The 16922-nt window shown below is 46.7% G+C and overlaps 1 protein-coding gene across 4 annotated transcripts in view; it reads left to right on the forward strand.

Annotated features, from left to right (window-relative positions):
* The first annotated feature begins 3268 nt into the window (after positions 1–3268).
* Cdhr3 (cadherin related family member 3) overlaps positions 3269–16922 on the forward strand; it is a 60354-nt gene continuing 46700 nt past the window's right edge. For 3 of the 4 annotated variants that reach the window (XM_076942008.1, XM_076942009.1, XM_034514447.2), the window contains exons 1-4: positions 3270–3431; positions 10216–10418; positions 13779–13944; positions 15458–15555. In XM_076942008.1, coding sequence (XP_076798123.1) covers positions 3326–3431; positions 10216–10418; positions 13779–13944; positions 15458–15555 — 573 coding nt within the window. In that variant the 5' untranslated portion in view covers positions 3270–3325. Of the gene's footprint in view, positions 3432–10215; positions 10419–13778; positions 13945–15457; positions 15556–16922 lie in introns of all 4 variants that reach the window. The other variant, XM_076942010.1, reaches the window with a different exon arrangement.

Here is a 16922-nt window from a genome sequence, read left to right on the forward strand (position 1 = left end):
GTGGAGGCATGTGGTCACTTCCAGCCCTGACCTCGTGCCCTCAAAACTGTTAAAGGAGCAGAACAATTCACTGCACCGCTTCAATGTCTTTGTCTATTTCTTTCAGGTACATATAGATTACAGGAGAAAAGTGTGTTCCAAGTTCTCAGCCAGCAAATGTCACTAATACACCAGACACTGGAGCTTCCCCCAGGGAGGTCCCTTGAAGTATTCCAAGCCTGACCAAGCTGCTGGGCCAGCCTGGACTTTGCAGAAGACTCCCTGGCTCCAAAAGTTCTGGCCCAAAGCTCTGAGGTCCCTCACTCATCTTCCTGTGGAGATAGATGCTGGTGAGTAGAACACTTAGCACCCTGAAATCCAAACAAGGAGCTTGGGTCCCTTGTAGCCTCTGTGACTTGTGACGGGGTGGGCTCCTCCATCTGAACCTTGTGCTTTTAGAAGGAGCAGCAGGAGCTAGCATCAGCATCCACTCTGGGGCTGGAAACAGAAGCTGTTTATAAAAGAAAACAAACAAACACACAGCCCCTTCCAAATTTGGCCCCCACGCTCCAGGGGAGCTGTGTTGGGTCAGGAGGAAGTGGGGTCTACACGAACCCAGTGAAAACAGGGCAACATTAAAACATTGTGTAGTCAGGCTGAAAATTAAACAGATGTGAGTTTCTTTAATTCAAAGCCTTAATTATTCTGACGTTTTCCATAACTTAATCTGAGCCGTCGCTTCAGCTTTAATTATGCATAATGAAATGGATTATTTACAGTAACTAATATGACAAGAAAAACTGAGGAGTGAGAATTGGTAACTTGGCAACCATTGTATACTCCTTTTACTCAGCCAGGGAATACTGCACACCTACTATGTGTCCCTTGCCTGCCTTGTAGATGTCCCTCTGGGGTGAACAGTATGTTAGGCGTTTATGAGCTGTTTGCTTCACTCCCTTGTCTCATTCTCTGTGCTGTAATACTGGATAGCAGCTCTTACTTTCCCTGACTGATGGGTGGGCATAAGAACTGAGATCTGAAAGGTTCGGTAATGTACTTAAGGTCACACAGTGAAGCTTATGTTTTGTTTTTGTTTATTTATTTTTTTTTTAAAGTTTAGCTGCTTCAAACAGAAGCCTCCAGACCAGCATTCCAAATCTTCCTGATTAAGTTAGCTAAAGGGCAAAGTGCTTTGTTATTTTAGCTGCAAAGTGAAGGATCAGAATCATGTTTTGGTGACGAGCCTTAAAGTTTCCTGTAGGAGGGCTGTGGAGATGAGCTGTCAGAAGCAAGGGCCTCAAGCCAGTGTGGAAACGCAGGCATCTTGGAGGAGACTGGTGAGAGGAGCCAGCCTTGCTGTCCTGGGTTTCTGAAGAGAGCACTGACTGTCAGTGTCACCTGTCTCTGAGCCTTAGTTTCCCCCAGCTGAGGAGGACCTGGGAGCAGCTCTCTGAGCAGCACCAACTCAGTGAACTCTGATATGCTTTGTTCCCCTCTCCTGGCTGTTTTCAACAAAGTTCTGTTACATTGTTCTTTTCTCTTTCCTTCCCCATCCTCCTCTCTCTCATCTGTTTTTGGGGTTGTATCTTCCTCTGCCACTTATGGTAGCCCCAAACTCACTATGTAGCCCAGGCTGGCCATCTTCCTGCCTTAGCCTCCTGAGTGTGGGGATTGCAAATGCAATGCTTGAATCTCCCCATCTTTCCCTTAAAGCACCTTCCTTTCCGGTCACCTGCAGTCGGTTATTCATAGCCAGCACCGATCAAGCGGCTACAAATATGAATCTAAGCCTCACCTCCTTCCTCTCTTCCACTTCCAGACTCGGGTAGCTGGCACTGGGACTCCGAGCATTCCGCATGGCTCCGACCACCTCTTCTCTGCCATACAGGTTTTGAGGAAAGGTTGGGCAGAGAAAGAGAAGGACAAAGGGCCATCCCATCTCTCTATTCTCTCTAATCTAACCTTTCCCCAAACCTGTATGGCAGAGAAAAGGTGGCAGAGCCTTTAGTTATTCATAGCATGCACCATTCAAATTCCTACAAATATGAGTCTGAGTCTCATCTCCTGACTGACCCAGTGTGCATGCAGGGTGCAATTACAGTTCTTGAGAGCACCTGGGATTCTCCTAACATTTCCATCCTGATTCGGGGTTTGGCTGGACTGTTCCACATCTGGGGCTACTGGGCTATCCCTCCCCTACAGCAGGCTGGTACCCATTGCAGGGGAGTGGGTGGAGAAGGTGGTGTTTCCACTGACCCAATTACTCTTCTCACTGCTCCTCAGCCTTCTTCCCTAAGCCTTCGGTTACCATTTTTCTGAGTGAAGGTGGAGCCAAACTGTGATAATTCACTCACCTCTCTGTGTACCCCAGCACAGTGCTGCCACAGTCACGGAAATGTTGTAAAGGACCATACTCCCTACTGGGCAGAAGCCTGACTCCAAGATTCTTCAGCCACCCTTTGGGCTCTGGAGGGGCTGTGGTGGTAGATAGCATCTGACATGGTTACTATTGTTGACAGTAGCGAGAATCACCTATAGCCTTCACCTCCGGGTATGTTTGTGAGGTAATTTCTAAACTGGCTAACTGAGGTGGGACATATTTAAGGTCTACGTGAAATATGGGTGGCACCATTACACAGGCTGGGGTGGCAGACAAAAAATGGGAACAAGCCAGCTTAAACCAGCACGCATCCCCTGCTGCCTGACTGCAGATGTAGGCAGTGTGACAGCTGCCTGCTATTCCTGCCATGATGACTACTCCCGAGAACTGTGACATAAAATAAGCTTTTCATTCCTCCCGTTGCTTTTGTCAGGTGTTTTATTATAGCAACAAGCGAAGTAACTAATTTACAGCATCAAAGGGCAACATCAACCAGGTGTCTGCTTTACGGAGCCATTTGGTCCCAGCGCTTAGCTATTGTCTTGAGAATGAGTTTCAGTGAGTTCCAAGTCTGCACCTTCACCTCAATTCAGGTCAGTAGAGACCCCCTCACTTGCGGCCCCCACCTGGGCAAATGACAACAGGCTCCCTTATAGGGCGGTGACGACCACCGTGTTCATGACAAGGATGTGCAGCTTTGACTACTTTTTTTGGATCATATTTTGCCCTCGTCTGTCATGAGTTCTCTATGGAGACTTATGGATAAGGGGTTTGGGGACAGACCTGGGGCTAACTAGGATGGGCTAGCTGGCCTATTGGGTAGCAGGTTATCACACATGTAGGTCATCAAGGAACAAGCAGACAACAGTGTTTAGAGTCTCCCTTGGTTACCATAAGAGCCTCTGTTTGGTTTCCTGCCTGGCAACAAAGTCAGGAGGGAAAGGAGTATTGTGTCGTCTAGAATACATGTGGACTAGAAGACTGGATGAAGATCTCAGCGGCCGTACACACAGGGAGCCGTCCAGCATGCAGGGGGCAGTCATTGTTCTTGTTCTCCTAGGGATCACCTCAGGTAAGAGTCCTGTGAGCCCTGTGCAACTGCAAAGCCTTGCTTGGACTGCTTGCTTTGCAGGACACCATTTCGTGAGACTTTCCCCAGAGGCGTGGCCACTGTGAGGGCTTCTCTGCAATGACATGGGAGAGGTAGCGACCCTGGGGAGGCTACACCCTAGGGTCAGAGGTTCTGGAACAGACATGCCTAAAGGACTACAGCAGAGTCTAGGCTTGTACAGACCACACTCTGCTATGGCTGGCCTGTGTGAGGAGTCTCTCTGAGAACTAAAAGTGCTTCTTAGAGCTTAGCTGACTGCAGACGCCTAGTCAGTCTTTGTGATAATTTGTCCTTCTTAGCGGCATTGAACTTGGCAAGTCATCCTTCAGGGAAACAGATATGGAGGGACAATTGTCTTCCTAAGAAGCAAAGGCCAGTCCTTCTGATAAAAGACCCAAGATTCCACCTGGCACTTCATATCCACTCTCTCTCCATTCAAGGGCTTCAAGAATGTTCCATGATTTTTTAAGAATACCTTTGGATGGTTGAAATTAAGCTTTTTAAATGAAATGTTATGTTTTGAATAGGTAATGTATGCATAATATATTTACTCGTGTTAATTTGCAGGTTAATTTAGGAGTGACTTACCTCCTTGATGAGTTATACAGTAAAATACTAAAAGCAGTGCCTAGGAACATAGTAAACGTTGTACTGATGACTTATGCTGCTCGTCCCCAATCGGAGTTCTAGGTATTTGCTCAAATCTTCCTCTCTTTCCCGCAAAGGTAGTTCAGTCTCCTTTATGTGAATATTTACATTCAGATCTCAATGTTTGGGTGTGTTTTTCTTTCTTTACTTTTATAAATAAAATTTTTTTTCCTCATTCATCCTTTTGCTTACTGTCGTACAATATATGGACACCTGTTAAATTATCTCGCCTTTTCTAACCGTGTCTCCTTTAATTCACTTGTACTTTCCAGGACTGAAGAGAATGAACATTGGCAGGTCCTCTGTGCTGGTGGCCATATGCGGCATTTTCTTTCTCTTATCTAATGGCCAGGCCCCGTCCTTCCTGGCCACTTTTAACTAATAAGAAAAGTGTACATTCCTGTTTCTGTGGCCCAAAGCATGATGCCAGCTTTTGGCATAAGGTAGAAGTGTTTTCTACATTTAGGAGATGGCTTTATCTAGATGATTAGTTCTAAATCAAAGCAGATTTTTAAATCAAAATGCTTTTTCAAGATCCATAAAAGTGAATATTTGATTTTCTTCTTTGATCTGCTAATAAAAAATAATAATAACCGAGCTTCCGAATATTGGCCCTCCTTAGCCTGAGGCTTTAGCTGTGGAGGGCAAAAAGTCTACAGAGTGAAAACAGGCCGTGACCGGTCCAGGCTCTTACGTGAAACATTTGGAAGTTCCCCCAGAAATATGAGCTTTGAGCTATAATTGAGGTAAGAGGTGACATTTAGTGTCACTAGGGAAGAGTGAGGTTAGACACGTGCTGTCAGTGGCTTTCACTTGAACACTGTCATTTGGAACGCTGTCATCAGATGTGTGGAAGAAACAAATTGCACAGGTTTACAAGCACTGTACTTGGGATTTCCTATAGAAAAGTTTGTCCCACCCTCTTCTGGCCTAACAGACTAAACACTCCCACCACGGTCAGGATTTTTGATGGACTTCTGTGATATAGTCTGTTTTTTTCTCTCATCTTTTGTGAGTCTGAGAACCTGAGTGTAATGATTGCTCTAGAACTGTATAGGTCTGGGGGGATCTGGGTGTGGGGGCAGACAATGTACACCTGCCTTCAGCATGAATGACAGCACCCTCAAAGAAAGCAAAGCAGCCTCCTCTTTTCTTTCCTTAGGTCTAAAGTTTCTTAAAGGCCCATGTCGGGCGTACCATCCCCTACATCCTTCCCACTTGTTCTGGTTCATCATAAACCTTCTTCCCACTGCACCCTGAAATGGTCCTTGCCTCTATCCAAACAGCTCAGTACTATTCCCAAATGCTCAACAAACTGTTGTGAGCTCTTTAAGTCATCTTTAACATCCTGTCTCTTCAACTTCAATGTCAGCCCAACAATGTCAGGCTTTCACATTTCTAGTGCTCCAAGGGCCTTACCGTCATGATGTCATGATGGCATCCAGAATGTATTTGGTTGGATTGAACATCACCTTTTTAGAGTCTGGTGCATGTGTGTCATTCACACTCACTGGTGAACATTCACCAAATGTAAAGCCTCAAATCTTCTGCCTACTTCACATCTGTATGCACATCTGTATTTGACTCAGCTTCTGTCCTCCCTGTCTCCTTGTGAGATGAGGAAAAGTGGAAGTTTCTGTTTGAGAAGCAATCACGTGACATTCTGACAATGACTTGCAAGGGAAATCCCCAGAGAACAGAAATGAGACAAGCTCTTGACTGTGTCTATGGGAAAGAGTTGAGACCAAAGTCTTTGCATTCCATAAGCACCAGAGGGCCAAATGTCCTTTGCCAGCCAGAAAATGGAGGAGCCCTCAGAGGACCCCAGTGTATTTAAACCCTCGGTGCATGGGAGATGTCTATGTTTTTAGAAAGCCTCCAGGGAACTAGATTTTGTGCCACATGGAAATGAGACAAGTCACAACACACATTGGGTCACTGTATAGAGTCAGTTCCCTCCTTCACGTGGGTCCTAGAAGTCAGGTCATCAGGTTTGTGCCCCCAAATGCTTTACCTGCTGGGCATCTTTCCAGCCCATGTGGCTTCACCTTAACACTCTCATTCTCTTGGTTTGAACATTCAGGAAGAGAGTCAATTTCCAGAAAGTCTTTCTGTGGTACATACGATACTTCAAGAGATTGTAAAAGGTTTCTCTTCCTTTTTTAGAGCTGGTCTCAAAAGAGCTTTCCTCCCTGCTTTTCCCTCTCCCCACCCCCATCGCCCACCTCTGTGGAATTGGGAAAAGTCTAAAGGAAACACCTCTTCTCAAGGCAACAGCAGGGTGAGGCTCCCAGAAAAACACAGTCTTTTCTTGTTAACTACAAGCTAATATGATGGTCAGAATCAATACTGAGGTCTTTTCTTCTGTGTCCTACTGGAAACTTGCCATGAATCTGAGGTCAGCCTGAGCTACATAGTGACTTCCAGGACAGCCTGAACTGCAAAATGAGATCCCATCTCAAACAAACAGCAAGCTGGGCCTTTTTCTCACTTGAAGAGGGCATATTATGGAACAACCAGAAGGCCTTGACCACATAGCAACCCTCAATTAGGACCTCCCAGCATGTATAAGTATAAGCCAAAGAAGTTCATAATGTCTATAAATTGCCCAGTTGGTGGTATCTTGTTATTGCACCACAAAATAGTCCAAGACAGTATTTATGCATGCATCAGTGGTTACTAATCCAAGAAAGTACATTATGCCAAAGCCCTTAGAGAAAAAGTGACAACAGATCCTGCCTGGCCCGGGCTCTCTGGATCTCTTGTTAAGAGGTAGCCTTCAGCTGTGATGAGTCTCTTTATGTTTTTGCTCTATAGTATTTTTTTTTCTCTGAAACAAACTATAGACTTGCAGATTCTGTCATTAGGCTCCTGTGGGCGTTCCTTAGCAACAGAACCCTGATTAGCAGCCACTTGGGTGGTTCCAGTGCCACAAGAGAGGTGACACTGGAGTCCCACAGAAGTCCAGCAGTCATATGTTTAAGCAGGAATGAAGTGGAAGGGTTCCCATTTCAAATCTTTGCTTCAAAACACTGGCTTCCTCCACACTCTTTGATTAAGGGAGAAAATGAAGGACTACGTGTTTATTTGTTATTACTGTGTATATGATGGGGGCATGCCGTAGCATGCACACAGACATTAGAAAACTAACTCCGAAAAGTTGCCCTCTGACACATGGAGAAAGAAAAGGCCTGTAAAGATGGATTAGCAGTCATCTCTCAGGTGAGGGTTGTTTTGTGCTCAAAAGCAGGGCTGTAATTTAGAGAAGAAGGCTGCATATTACCACTTAGTGTTGCGGGCCTGGAGTGGTCAGCTTTCTGCCCGTAACTGAAGCCAGTGAGGCCTCAAGGGTCTCAACATTGTCTCTTCAGGAGGATCCCCCCAGATGTTCATTCCTAGAAAGGCAAACAAGGGAAAACAAGTGCTTCATGCATCAAGATGTCGCAGCCAGCTCTATGACTGCTGATCCATTTTCAAGTGCCTTTTCTTTTTCCATGTGTTAGATGCCGGCACTTATGATTCTCAAAGCGTTAAGAATCACGTGTAAGTCAAATTCCGTTAAAGCCTCCTGTCTGCTCACCTAACTCCATAAGAATCTTCTAGAAGACCAACCTTAAGATGGAAATGAAGTGTCTTAAGAGGGAGAGTTGACCTTGGGCCTCTGACCACTCTGCCAGGGCTTGGCTGGTCACCTCTGGATACATCACTTTCAGCTGGGTGCCTTGGGGCATCCCTCAATCTTACCTGTGGAATGAATGGGTTAATGCTCTGGGTATTGCATCTCACTAATGCATGCAATGCCTCTTGATTTTTGTAATTCCTATCACTGTCACCACCTCTTTGTTGGCAGGGCACCTGGAGAATGGGGCATATAGATTTTACAGTGGCTGTCAGTATCTCCAGTGAATGCTTCCAAGGATTTTTTGTTTGTTTTTGTTTTCCTTCGTTTTCATTATCCTGGCACATGACCTTATCCTGAGAAGAGGTCACCAGAAGGATAGGACATCTTTTGCACGAATGTCAGCAAAAAAGGGCATAGCTAAGGAGAGCCTTACCTTTATCCGTAAACAAAATGAGCCGTTCCTGATACAAACTGCTTGAGGTTACTGGATCTATTTGCTTCTTCCAAAATCTCTCCCTTGCTGTCATTCAAAGCATGACATTTAAGAAGGACCGAGGATGTCGATCTTGGAGTTAAGCTCCTCAGTTGGAGTGCCATTTCTCCCAGGGAAGTAATCTCACACTCCGGTCTTCTCAAAGATACGATCAATGCAACAAAGTCAATGCGTCCATCCCAGCAACGCCAGGGGCTGTCAGTGGCCAACAGAGCTTCCCCGTGTGGGGAACCGAGCTTCTCTAGCCTTAAGGAGACACGCCAAGGTTGGCAGCCGCAGCCGTTTTCCCATTGGGTATGAGGCTGTGGAAACCCAGGTGAAGCTTGTTAAGAGCTTCAGGCTCCCACCAGGCTTACATCTTAGCAGAGTTGTTTGCATGTTCATAGGTGTGTAGTACTAGGGACTGAACCCAGACCCTTCGTGGTAGGAAAGTACTCATTTTCTGTGCCACGTCCTCAGCCTTTTTTTTTTTTTTTTTTTTTTGAGATAGGGTCTCACCGAATGGCCCAGATTGGCTTAAACTCACTCTGTATATACGTGTATCTTGAGCTTTTCATCCTCCTTCCTCTCTGGGAGCTAGGATTATTGGCCTGTATCACTATAACGAGCTTCCGGTCCAACTCCGTGCTTACATTTTTGCTGCCGTGGATGGCCATTTATTGATGGCTACGATGATATCTTCCCAATCTCTTCCTCCTCTGCCCCACACCCTTCTTACTTTGTATGTTTACTTATGAACTGACTGCTTATAGAGACGCAGGCCACTGGACTAAGTGGATGCCTTCATTCCGTATGTACACCTATAAAGAAGCTATTTCCATATAGGGAATCATTGAATTTCTGTGGGACATAAATCTTTGGAGGACACTAGTCACCCCAGCCCACTGTAATTAACAAGATTGTAAAATCATGAGAAAATATGGCCTCTGCAGTGGCCAAATCTGGCATAGTATCATAGCCACCTTGGAATGGTCCTAGTCTTTCCTGGGAGAAGCATGTGGTCACTTAAATAATAAAATCCCCTATCTCTAGCGAAGCCCAAAGAAATCCATGTGCCCTCCCGACTCTCTCATTTTATACTCTGTGAAATGAGGATCAATCACGCAAGAAATCCTGACTGACTCTCTAAAGGATGCCCCAAAACAGTCTCTAACAACAGCCCATTCACTCTCCTGACGTTGTTAATGGCTGAGGAGAAATCTCCCATGATTCTGGAGTTCTCTAGTCATGCACACTGGATTCTCAGATGACTTCATGAATTCAACAGTGCCTCAAGAAGGAAAAGAAATTTCCAGAATCTTCAGGGCTCCTATAAGAGAGAAGATGCCATTAGCATGCTATGGCCTTTAAGTGATTCTTTTCCCGGGGTTTTTTCCCCCTATTTATTTATTTATTTATTTATTGGATATTTTATTTACATTTCAGATGCTATCCCCTTTCCCCATTTCCTCTCCCTAGAAAACCCCTATCCCATGCCCCCTTTTCCTTTTTGCTTTTATACAATTTTTTAAATGTTAATCAAAGGCTTTATAAGTTTAGTAGTGCTCAATCAGAAGTGTAACCCAATACCCAACCTAGAGATATATCAACTATCTTTGACTGGTGGAGACATGTGAACATCTGCCTCCATGTCCCCCTCTCTTTCTCTCTCTCATCACCTAGCTTCTCCTCTCCTTCATCTTCTCCTCTCCTTCCTCTCGGTACTCCTTCCCCCTTAGCTCCTGGGAGGGCAGCAAGGAAGGGGTGAGGACTGAAGGCTTTGTTCTCCAGTGGCATCAGATTTCATACCTGTTTGGTCTGGCTGTTTCCTTGGCTCCCAGAAGACCCCATGTTTTCACTTCCTGTGCTTAGTGAAAGCATTCAGTCTTGGGGAATGAGCCATCTCCTTTGTTGCTACAAATGAAGTCACAGGTCAAGCCATGAGCCTGTTTCCAGCCAAAGGCTTTGTGTTTGTGTTACCCTGCCTCCATTTACATCTGCAGGAGGAGCTGCTCTACACCTGATCCACCTGCCTGCCACTCGCAGCGTGGCAGAGGATGCTCCACCTGCCACTTTGGTGCATAAGTTTTCTGTGAATTTATCAGTATCCTTGTCACCTGTGATCCTGGGATTTCCCATGGTAATCAACCCAAGGCCCTTCACGGAGGCCTTCAAGGTGAACAGCCTGTCAGCAACCAACTTTGAGGTAAGCTGCCTCTCACTTGTGCCCCCATGTCTGCAAAGAAGATATGCACAGAATCTTGATCCAGCCATACACAGGACACCATCTAAAGTGGCTCCCAGCAAACCCACCAGTGAGACAGAACAAAGGACCTGAACCCAGGGTGATGGCTACTTCCTCCATCTTTACGAGAATACTCCTGGGTGATTGACACCCACACCCCTCCACCCCCGCCCCCGCCCCCGCCCCTGCCCCCGCCCCCGCCCCCGCCCCCGCCCCCGCCCCAGACTCACAGGCTAGCAATTAGATTCAACAGGACAGCGAATGTAATTGCCCCTTTTGGCTCTTGACTATGTAACTGCATCCTAATTGGCTGAAAAGTTGTATCTAAGTTATTGTACTAAACAGTAAAAGTTAGGTCTGCACCCAGATGGTGAGCTCCAGAATCTGAAATCCCAGGTATTCTTGTGGGTCCTGTCTCTGATTTCCCCCCATTTCCTGGACCCGGCTCTGACAGGTGAATCTGACAGTTTGGGTCCTTGACTTTGAATCTAGGAAGTCTACTGTGCTGTTCTTAAATCCAGCTCCTCCTCCACATCATAGGAGAGCTTCAAAGAAGCAGGAAGTTCAGGGCCCTACAGCTGGTCTGCAGAACCCATCCCCTGGGTCATCGTCTTATGGAAGTTCCCAGGATCCAGACCCTGGTCCAGGACTCAGCTGCCCTGTCTATCTATTCATGACATCTGGCCTGCTTTTAGCAGCTGCTGCCAGTCTGTTCCCCTAAGCCCCGCCAACTGCTCACACTTACAGAGTGCTGGACACCACTGACAATGATTCTCACACTCCTGCTCTTGAAATCCTCAGGGCACAACGGCTGTGACTTAGTGTCCCCTCCTATCCACAGATGAGGAATCGAAGCACAGAGAGGCTGTGTAGTTTGTCCTAGCTTTCACAGCTAATGTGTAGCTGAGCTGTGACTGGAAACCAGGGCACGTAGCCCTGGGGCTCTCGTTTTTTAACTTCTTTATTGAACTGTTAACTCACAAGTAGACGTCATTACTGACAAGCTGAAGGTCTCCTCGGCCCTATAGGACTAGTTATGGGTCTGGAGTTTTCTCCTGGACTCTATAAGGAAAGCTCTGAACCATCCAGGCAGAGGAGGGACAGCAGGTAGGGCCCAGCAGCGCAAAGGAACTCTCCAAGGTCCTGTGAAGGTCTTTCTCTCCTTCATCCTCCCATGGCTTAGTGGGACTCCTCTTTTTCCAGTAACTGTTCTGAGAACTGTGGACCCAAACAATTTTTTTCAGCTTTGTTCAGGATGATGTCAATGTCTGCAAACCTAAAGCCAAATTTACTGTTTACCCCAGAATTCTACAGCCAGATTTCCATCAGCCAAACTGAAGGTCCCTATTCTCCTCTGGTGCCTCACTCATGAGAGCCCTTTTTCTCCCCTCCCCTCTTCTCCCCTCCCCTCCTCTTCCCTTCTCTCTCCTTCTCTTTCCCCTTCCCTTCCCTTCCCTATATGTGAAGCAGAGAGACATTCTCCATCTTACAGTTGTTGTGATAAACAAAGTGCCATGACCGGCTTGGCAAGAAGCAGCTGCATAAACATTTGATAGTCACTGCTAAGGACAGTTTTTCCATTCGGGTTGCTAGGAGCACCATCTCTTTGGTTCTAAGATATAAACGCTGGACACTTGAGAGAATCTTACCTGCTTCCTGTAGGGTGTTCAAGCTAGTTCCTGAGGGTGATGTGGAAGGAAAGGACCATCTAACTGGGGACACAGAGGAGGGCTCGAGCCCACTCAGGAAGCTGGTGTATAAATGAGGCAGCACTGGAGAGTCTCTACAGGAGCCTGGTCAGGTGGATGTGTACTCCTCAGGCAGGAAACCAACCCTGCCATAGACAGGATAGATAGCCCAGCTCTGAATGAGTGGCTATGAGGCTTATCCATAGACAGGCTGTCTGCCGACACCAGGCCACCTTGTCCCCCTTTCTGCCCTCATCCTGTCTTCCTCCACTGCACACATTCATTTGTGGCTGTCATCTCTTCTCATAACCAGCCTAGATCTTACAAGGTCAAACGTGGTACCCACCACCTCTTCCATGCAGCCTTCTCTAAATAGAGATATGGCTCACAGCACTCTTCTCCCCCCTTATCCTCACCTCTGCTGTAAAGTGTGAGTTGCTCACTTAGCACAGGAATGATTTTCTTTGTTATAATCACATGGGGGAAAAAGCTGAAGGGACAGGAACTCCCCTGGGTTTACACGGAAGTTCAGCAGAGGAATGGGACCAGAGCCAAGTGCTTTCATCACACCATGAGGAGTGTCTCAGTCTTGCGTGTAGTAGCAGCCAATGTTCTAGAAGAAATCCAGTGCTTCAGCTAGAGTTATAGTGCAGCAGTAGCGTACTTGTCTAGTGCTGGGTTCAAGCCACATTTGTGTGTGTGTGTGTGTGTGTGTGTGTGTGTGTGTCAGAGAGAGAGAGAGAGAGACAGAGACAGAGACAGAGACAGAGACACAGAAAGACAGACACAAAAAGACAGCGATAGAGAGATAGAGAAATAGGGAGATAAACAGAGAGGAGAGAAGATTTAGTCCAGAATGTCTGCCTCAGTCTGACTTTTACTACTGTAACGACATACCATAGACTTTTTTTTTTTTTTTAATGAAGAAAAGAAAGTGATTTTTCATGTTTCTGGAGGCTGGCAAGTCCAATGTCGATATCTGCCAGGTTGGTGTTGATATCTGCCAGGGCCTTCTTGCTGCACAAGAACATGCCCAAAACACTATGGTGAGGGGACAAGGAAGAGAATAAGAGAGTCAAACAAGGAAAGCCTGGGAAGCTGGCCTGAGTTTGTAACAGCTCGCTCTCAAGATAAAGCATTGGTTCAGTCTGGAGAGTGGCACCCTCACCACCCACCAACCCTTCTTACTGGTTACCTCACACTAGCCAGCGCTGTGACACTGCTCATTCCATTTCAACACGCATTATAGACGAAAATTAAACCATAGCAATGTCCCTGGGCTTGTAGGACTTGTGTCCAGGGCAGCTGAGGGGCCTGTCTGGGGGTCTAGTGCTAAGTACAGCAGGTTTTAAAATTCTGCCATTCCATCCCTGGTTAATTACAGCAGAATGTCTCCAGAATAAGTTTCTTTTCTATGAAGAGCATCACCACCCATGGGAGGGACTTCTGAGAAGTGTCACAGGGCTTAGTAACATTGGAATGACTAAGGCAGAAGAGTGGCTGCCTCTGACAGTGAGTGACAAGTGGTCACCAGGTGTGGGATGCTTCCTTCTTAGTAAAAGCCCCTTTCGAAATGCTTGCCCGAAAAGCTGGCCTTTCCTGTAGATGCTGAGAATCTTATGTTTCATTTTAGGTTGTCACCACTGGGAAAGAACAACTAGATTTCGAAACAGGACCAAAAATATTTGATTTGCAGATTTATGTTAAGGATGACGTCGGTGTCACAGACGTGCAAGTCCTGACTGTTCAGGTGACAGATGTGAATGAGCCGCCTCAGTTCCAAGGCAGCTTGGCACAAGGTGAGACATACCCAGGCAGCGGCATCAGGGAGGACCCTGCGGGACAGAGCCAAACAGTAAAAGTAAACGAACAAACAGCTGCTTCTGCAGAAAAGGCAGCTGCCTAACGAGCAGGGAGAAATGGAACGTCTTCCTCTCAGCATGCCCGGTCCTGACACCCAGCAGCTTTTAGAGCTTTGCATCTGTGCTTCTCTCTGCTTTCTGGGTCCCAGAACAATGCTGAATATGGGGAGCTCAGAATGGAGCATTTTAAAAGAACCTGGGCTCAGCCCACCATAGGTTTGTCCCCATATTCTGCACCCATTAACCAGCTGTCATATTCTCTCTCCCTCTCGGACTCTGTGGGTACTTCGTGCCCTGGGCCTGCCTGAGGGACAGGTAGGGGACAATCTACAGAGATGGAAGGCTGGGGATGTAGCTTTGTGGTGGGATGCTTGTATCACATGCCATGGGTTCACTTCCCAATCTCACAAAAAATAAAAATAGGGGTGAGGCATGGCTCAGCAGGTAAACCTTCTTACGCAAGCCTGGCAACCTGAGTTCAATACCCAGCACCTACATAAAAGTGGAACGAGAGGGCTGGCCCACAAAGCTGTTCTCTAACCTTCACATGAATCACATGCTCTGGCATGCAGACCCACATGAATCATACACACAGGTGTGTGTATGTATTCACACACACACACAGAGAGACATTAATGTTAAACAAACTTCAAAAACCAATAGAGATGATGGAACCTAGCGTCACTATTCATCAGATTTCACCAAGCTCCTGGCTGTGTGTGCTCTCTGCACAGTGAGAACCCCAAGTCCGCTGTTCCTCTTGGGATCTCTCTGAACTCACCACTCACACACTCATCTGTTTTACCCAGTGTCTCCTGGACCTCCAAAAGGCTTTTCAAACTTAGCAAGACTCTCAAACCAAGATCTTTTTTTTTTAAATCTTGTAATTATATTTATGTACAGAAAACTTAGTGTACATTTTAGTGGCGAGTTCTTTAGCCTTTGCCTTTTCCAGCTTGGCAATGCGAGCCACAGACTTAGGACCCAGGACATTGCCTCCCCAGTGGATCTCGTCATATCTGTCATTATAATTGGTCCTAGTAGCTTCCACCAGCTTAGTCAGAGCACCCTTGTCTTCTGGGTTAACTTGAGTGAAGGCAAGAGTGGTTCATGTCTTCTTGTGGACCAGGCGACCCAGCCTGGTCTTTCCCTTGATGATGCAGTAAGACACCCCCATCTTTCGACATAGGGCAGGCAGGAAAACCACCAGCTCAATGGAGACTACATCATGGGCAATCACCACCAGCTGAGCCTTCTTGTCATATTGTAGAGATCTCCATAAACAACTCCGTTCAAGTAGATTTTCCCAGGGTCTTATCCTTGCTGCTCTCTGCCCTCTGCCCCGTGATACCAGCGAGCCTAGTTGGTTCCATTTAGTTGCAGCATCTGGATGGCTGGTGTTGAAGTTCTGTCTGATGAGACACTTTTATGCTTCTTTGACTTGCAACAGGTTTAAACCTCTATGTCATAGAAAGAACAAACCCTGGATTCATTTACCAGGTGGAGGCGTTTGACCCAGAAGACACAAGCCAGAACATACCCCTCGGGGTAAGTATCCTAGGCTGCTGTTGTCCAAACGAGCTTTGGGGCAGAAAACTGATAGCCAAGCCTGGCAGGTGGGCATCAGGGGCAGCAGGTCTGGCCAGGGCTCTAGTGTTTTGTGAATTTTTTTTTTTGGTTTTTCGAGACAGGGTTTTTCTGTATAGCCCTGGCTGTCCTGGAACTCACTCTGTAGACCAGGCTGGCCTTGAACTCAGAAATCCGCCTGTCTCTGCCTCCCAAGTGCTGGGATTAAAGGCGTGCGCCACCACGCCTGGCTGGGCTTTGTGATCTTGTTGAGCACCTGTGCCCATGACAGCAGGCACGCCTTGCTCATGTGACAAGCTGCACGAGAACCCACCCGGCCCAGGCCAGGTCAAGCTGGAGGCATTTGCTTTCAATCCCATACAAAGCCACCTCTGTTATTTTAAACATAAGCACTAAAGTACACCCCGAACCAAGTACTAGCATCCTTTCTAAGATATGGAGTCAAGCTTGTAGCCAAGACATTTTTTTTTTTTAAGGGAAAGTAAAGAAAGTCTCAAGGGTTTTTTTTGGTGCAGAGCAGGGTCTGAGTCCAGAGAGTTGAGAGACAGCTGAGGTCTCCTCACTCCCATTTGAAATCAGATTCCTTCTTAGCTGAGGCTTTTAGACCCAGCAGCCCCAGGTGAAGCCTCTTAGCTGTACCTCAGAGGGCGCCTCTCTTTGCTTTGCTGAGGATGAACTTGCTCTGCAGCTGCCTGGACCTGGATAGAGGAAAACATAATGGGAGGAAAACATTCACCAAGGGAGTGAGTGCCCAGCTGCCAACCCTACCGTCTAGAGAGGAATATGCTCAAACGGGACAGTCAGCCATTGGTAACACCACAGCCTGCTGTTCTCATTCACTGTGGAGTTGCAGCTCCAACAGGACTGGTTTTTCTAACAGGAAAAGTGATCCGTGGGAATAATCTCCAGCACCAATGTAGGCACATGGGTCTGAAACAGCTGCTGGAAGATTATGGCGGGCATTTCTACAATAATGGATAGCTGATCTGCCTAGATGATGTCCTTCTGTTCAAAAACGTTCATTCATTCATTCAAGATACATTCGTGTCAGCATTTGCATAAAGAAGAGAATATGGGATGGGTGGGCATCCACTCTAATGAAAGTAACAATGTTGTGTGACAAAACTTTCCCTGGGGAGATGCTACACATACGTCAACTCGCCCTGAGACAGACCAAAGCATGGGTACTGAATCCTACTTGGTGAACCAATGAGTTTTATTGGACTTACAGTAATATGGGCGAGGGGTTACTTGTCGCAGCAGGAATGACTCAAAGACAGGGGCATCACCAAAGCACACCTCAGCATGGATGACAGCCTGGGAGCCTG

This window comes from Arvicanthis niloticus, chromosome 11, assembly GCF_011762505.2.
Source record: "Arvicanthis niloticus isolate mArvNil1 chromosome 11, mArvNil1.pat.X, whole genome shotgun sequence".
NCBI lineage: Eukaryota > Metazoa > Chordata > Mammalia > Rodentia > Muridae > Arvicanthis > Arvicanthis niloticus.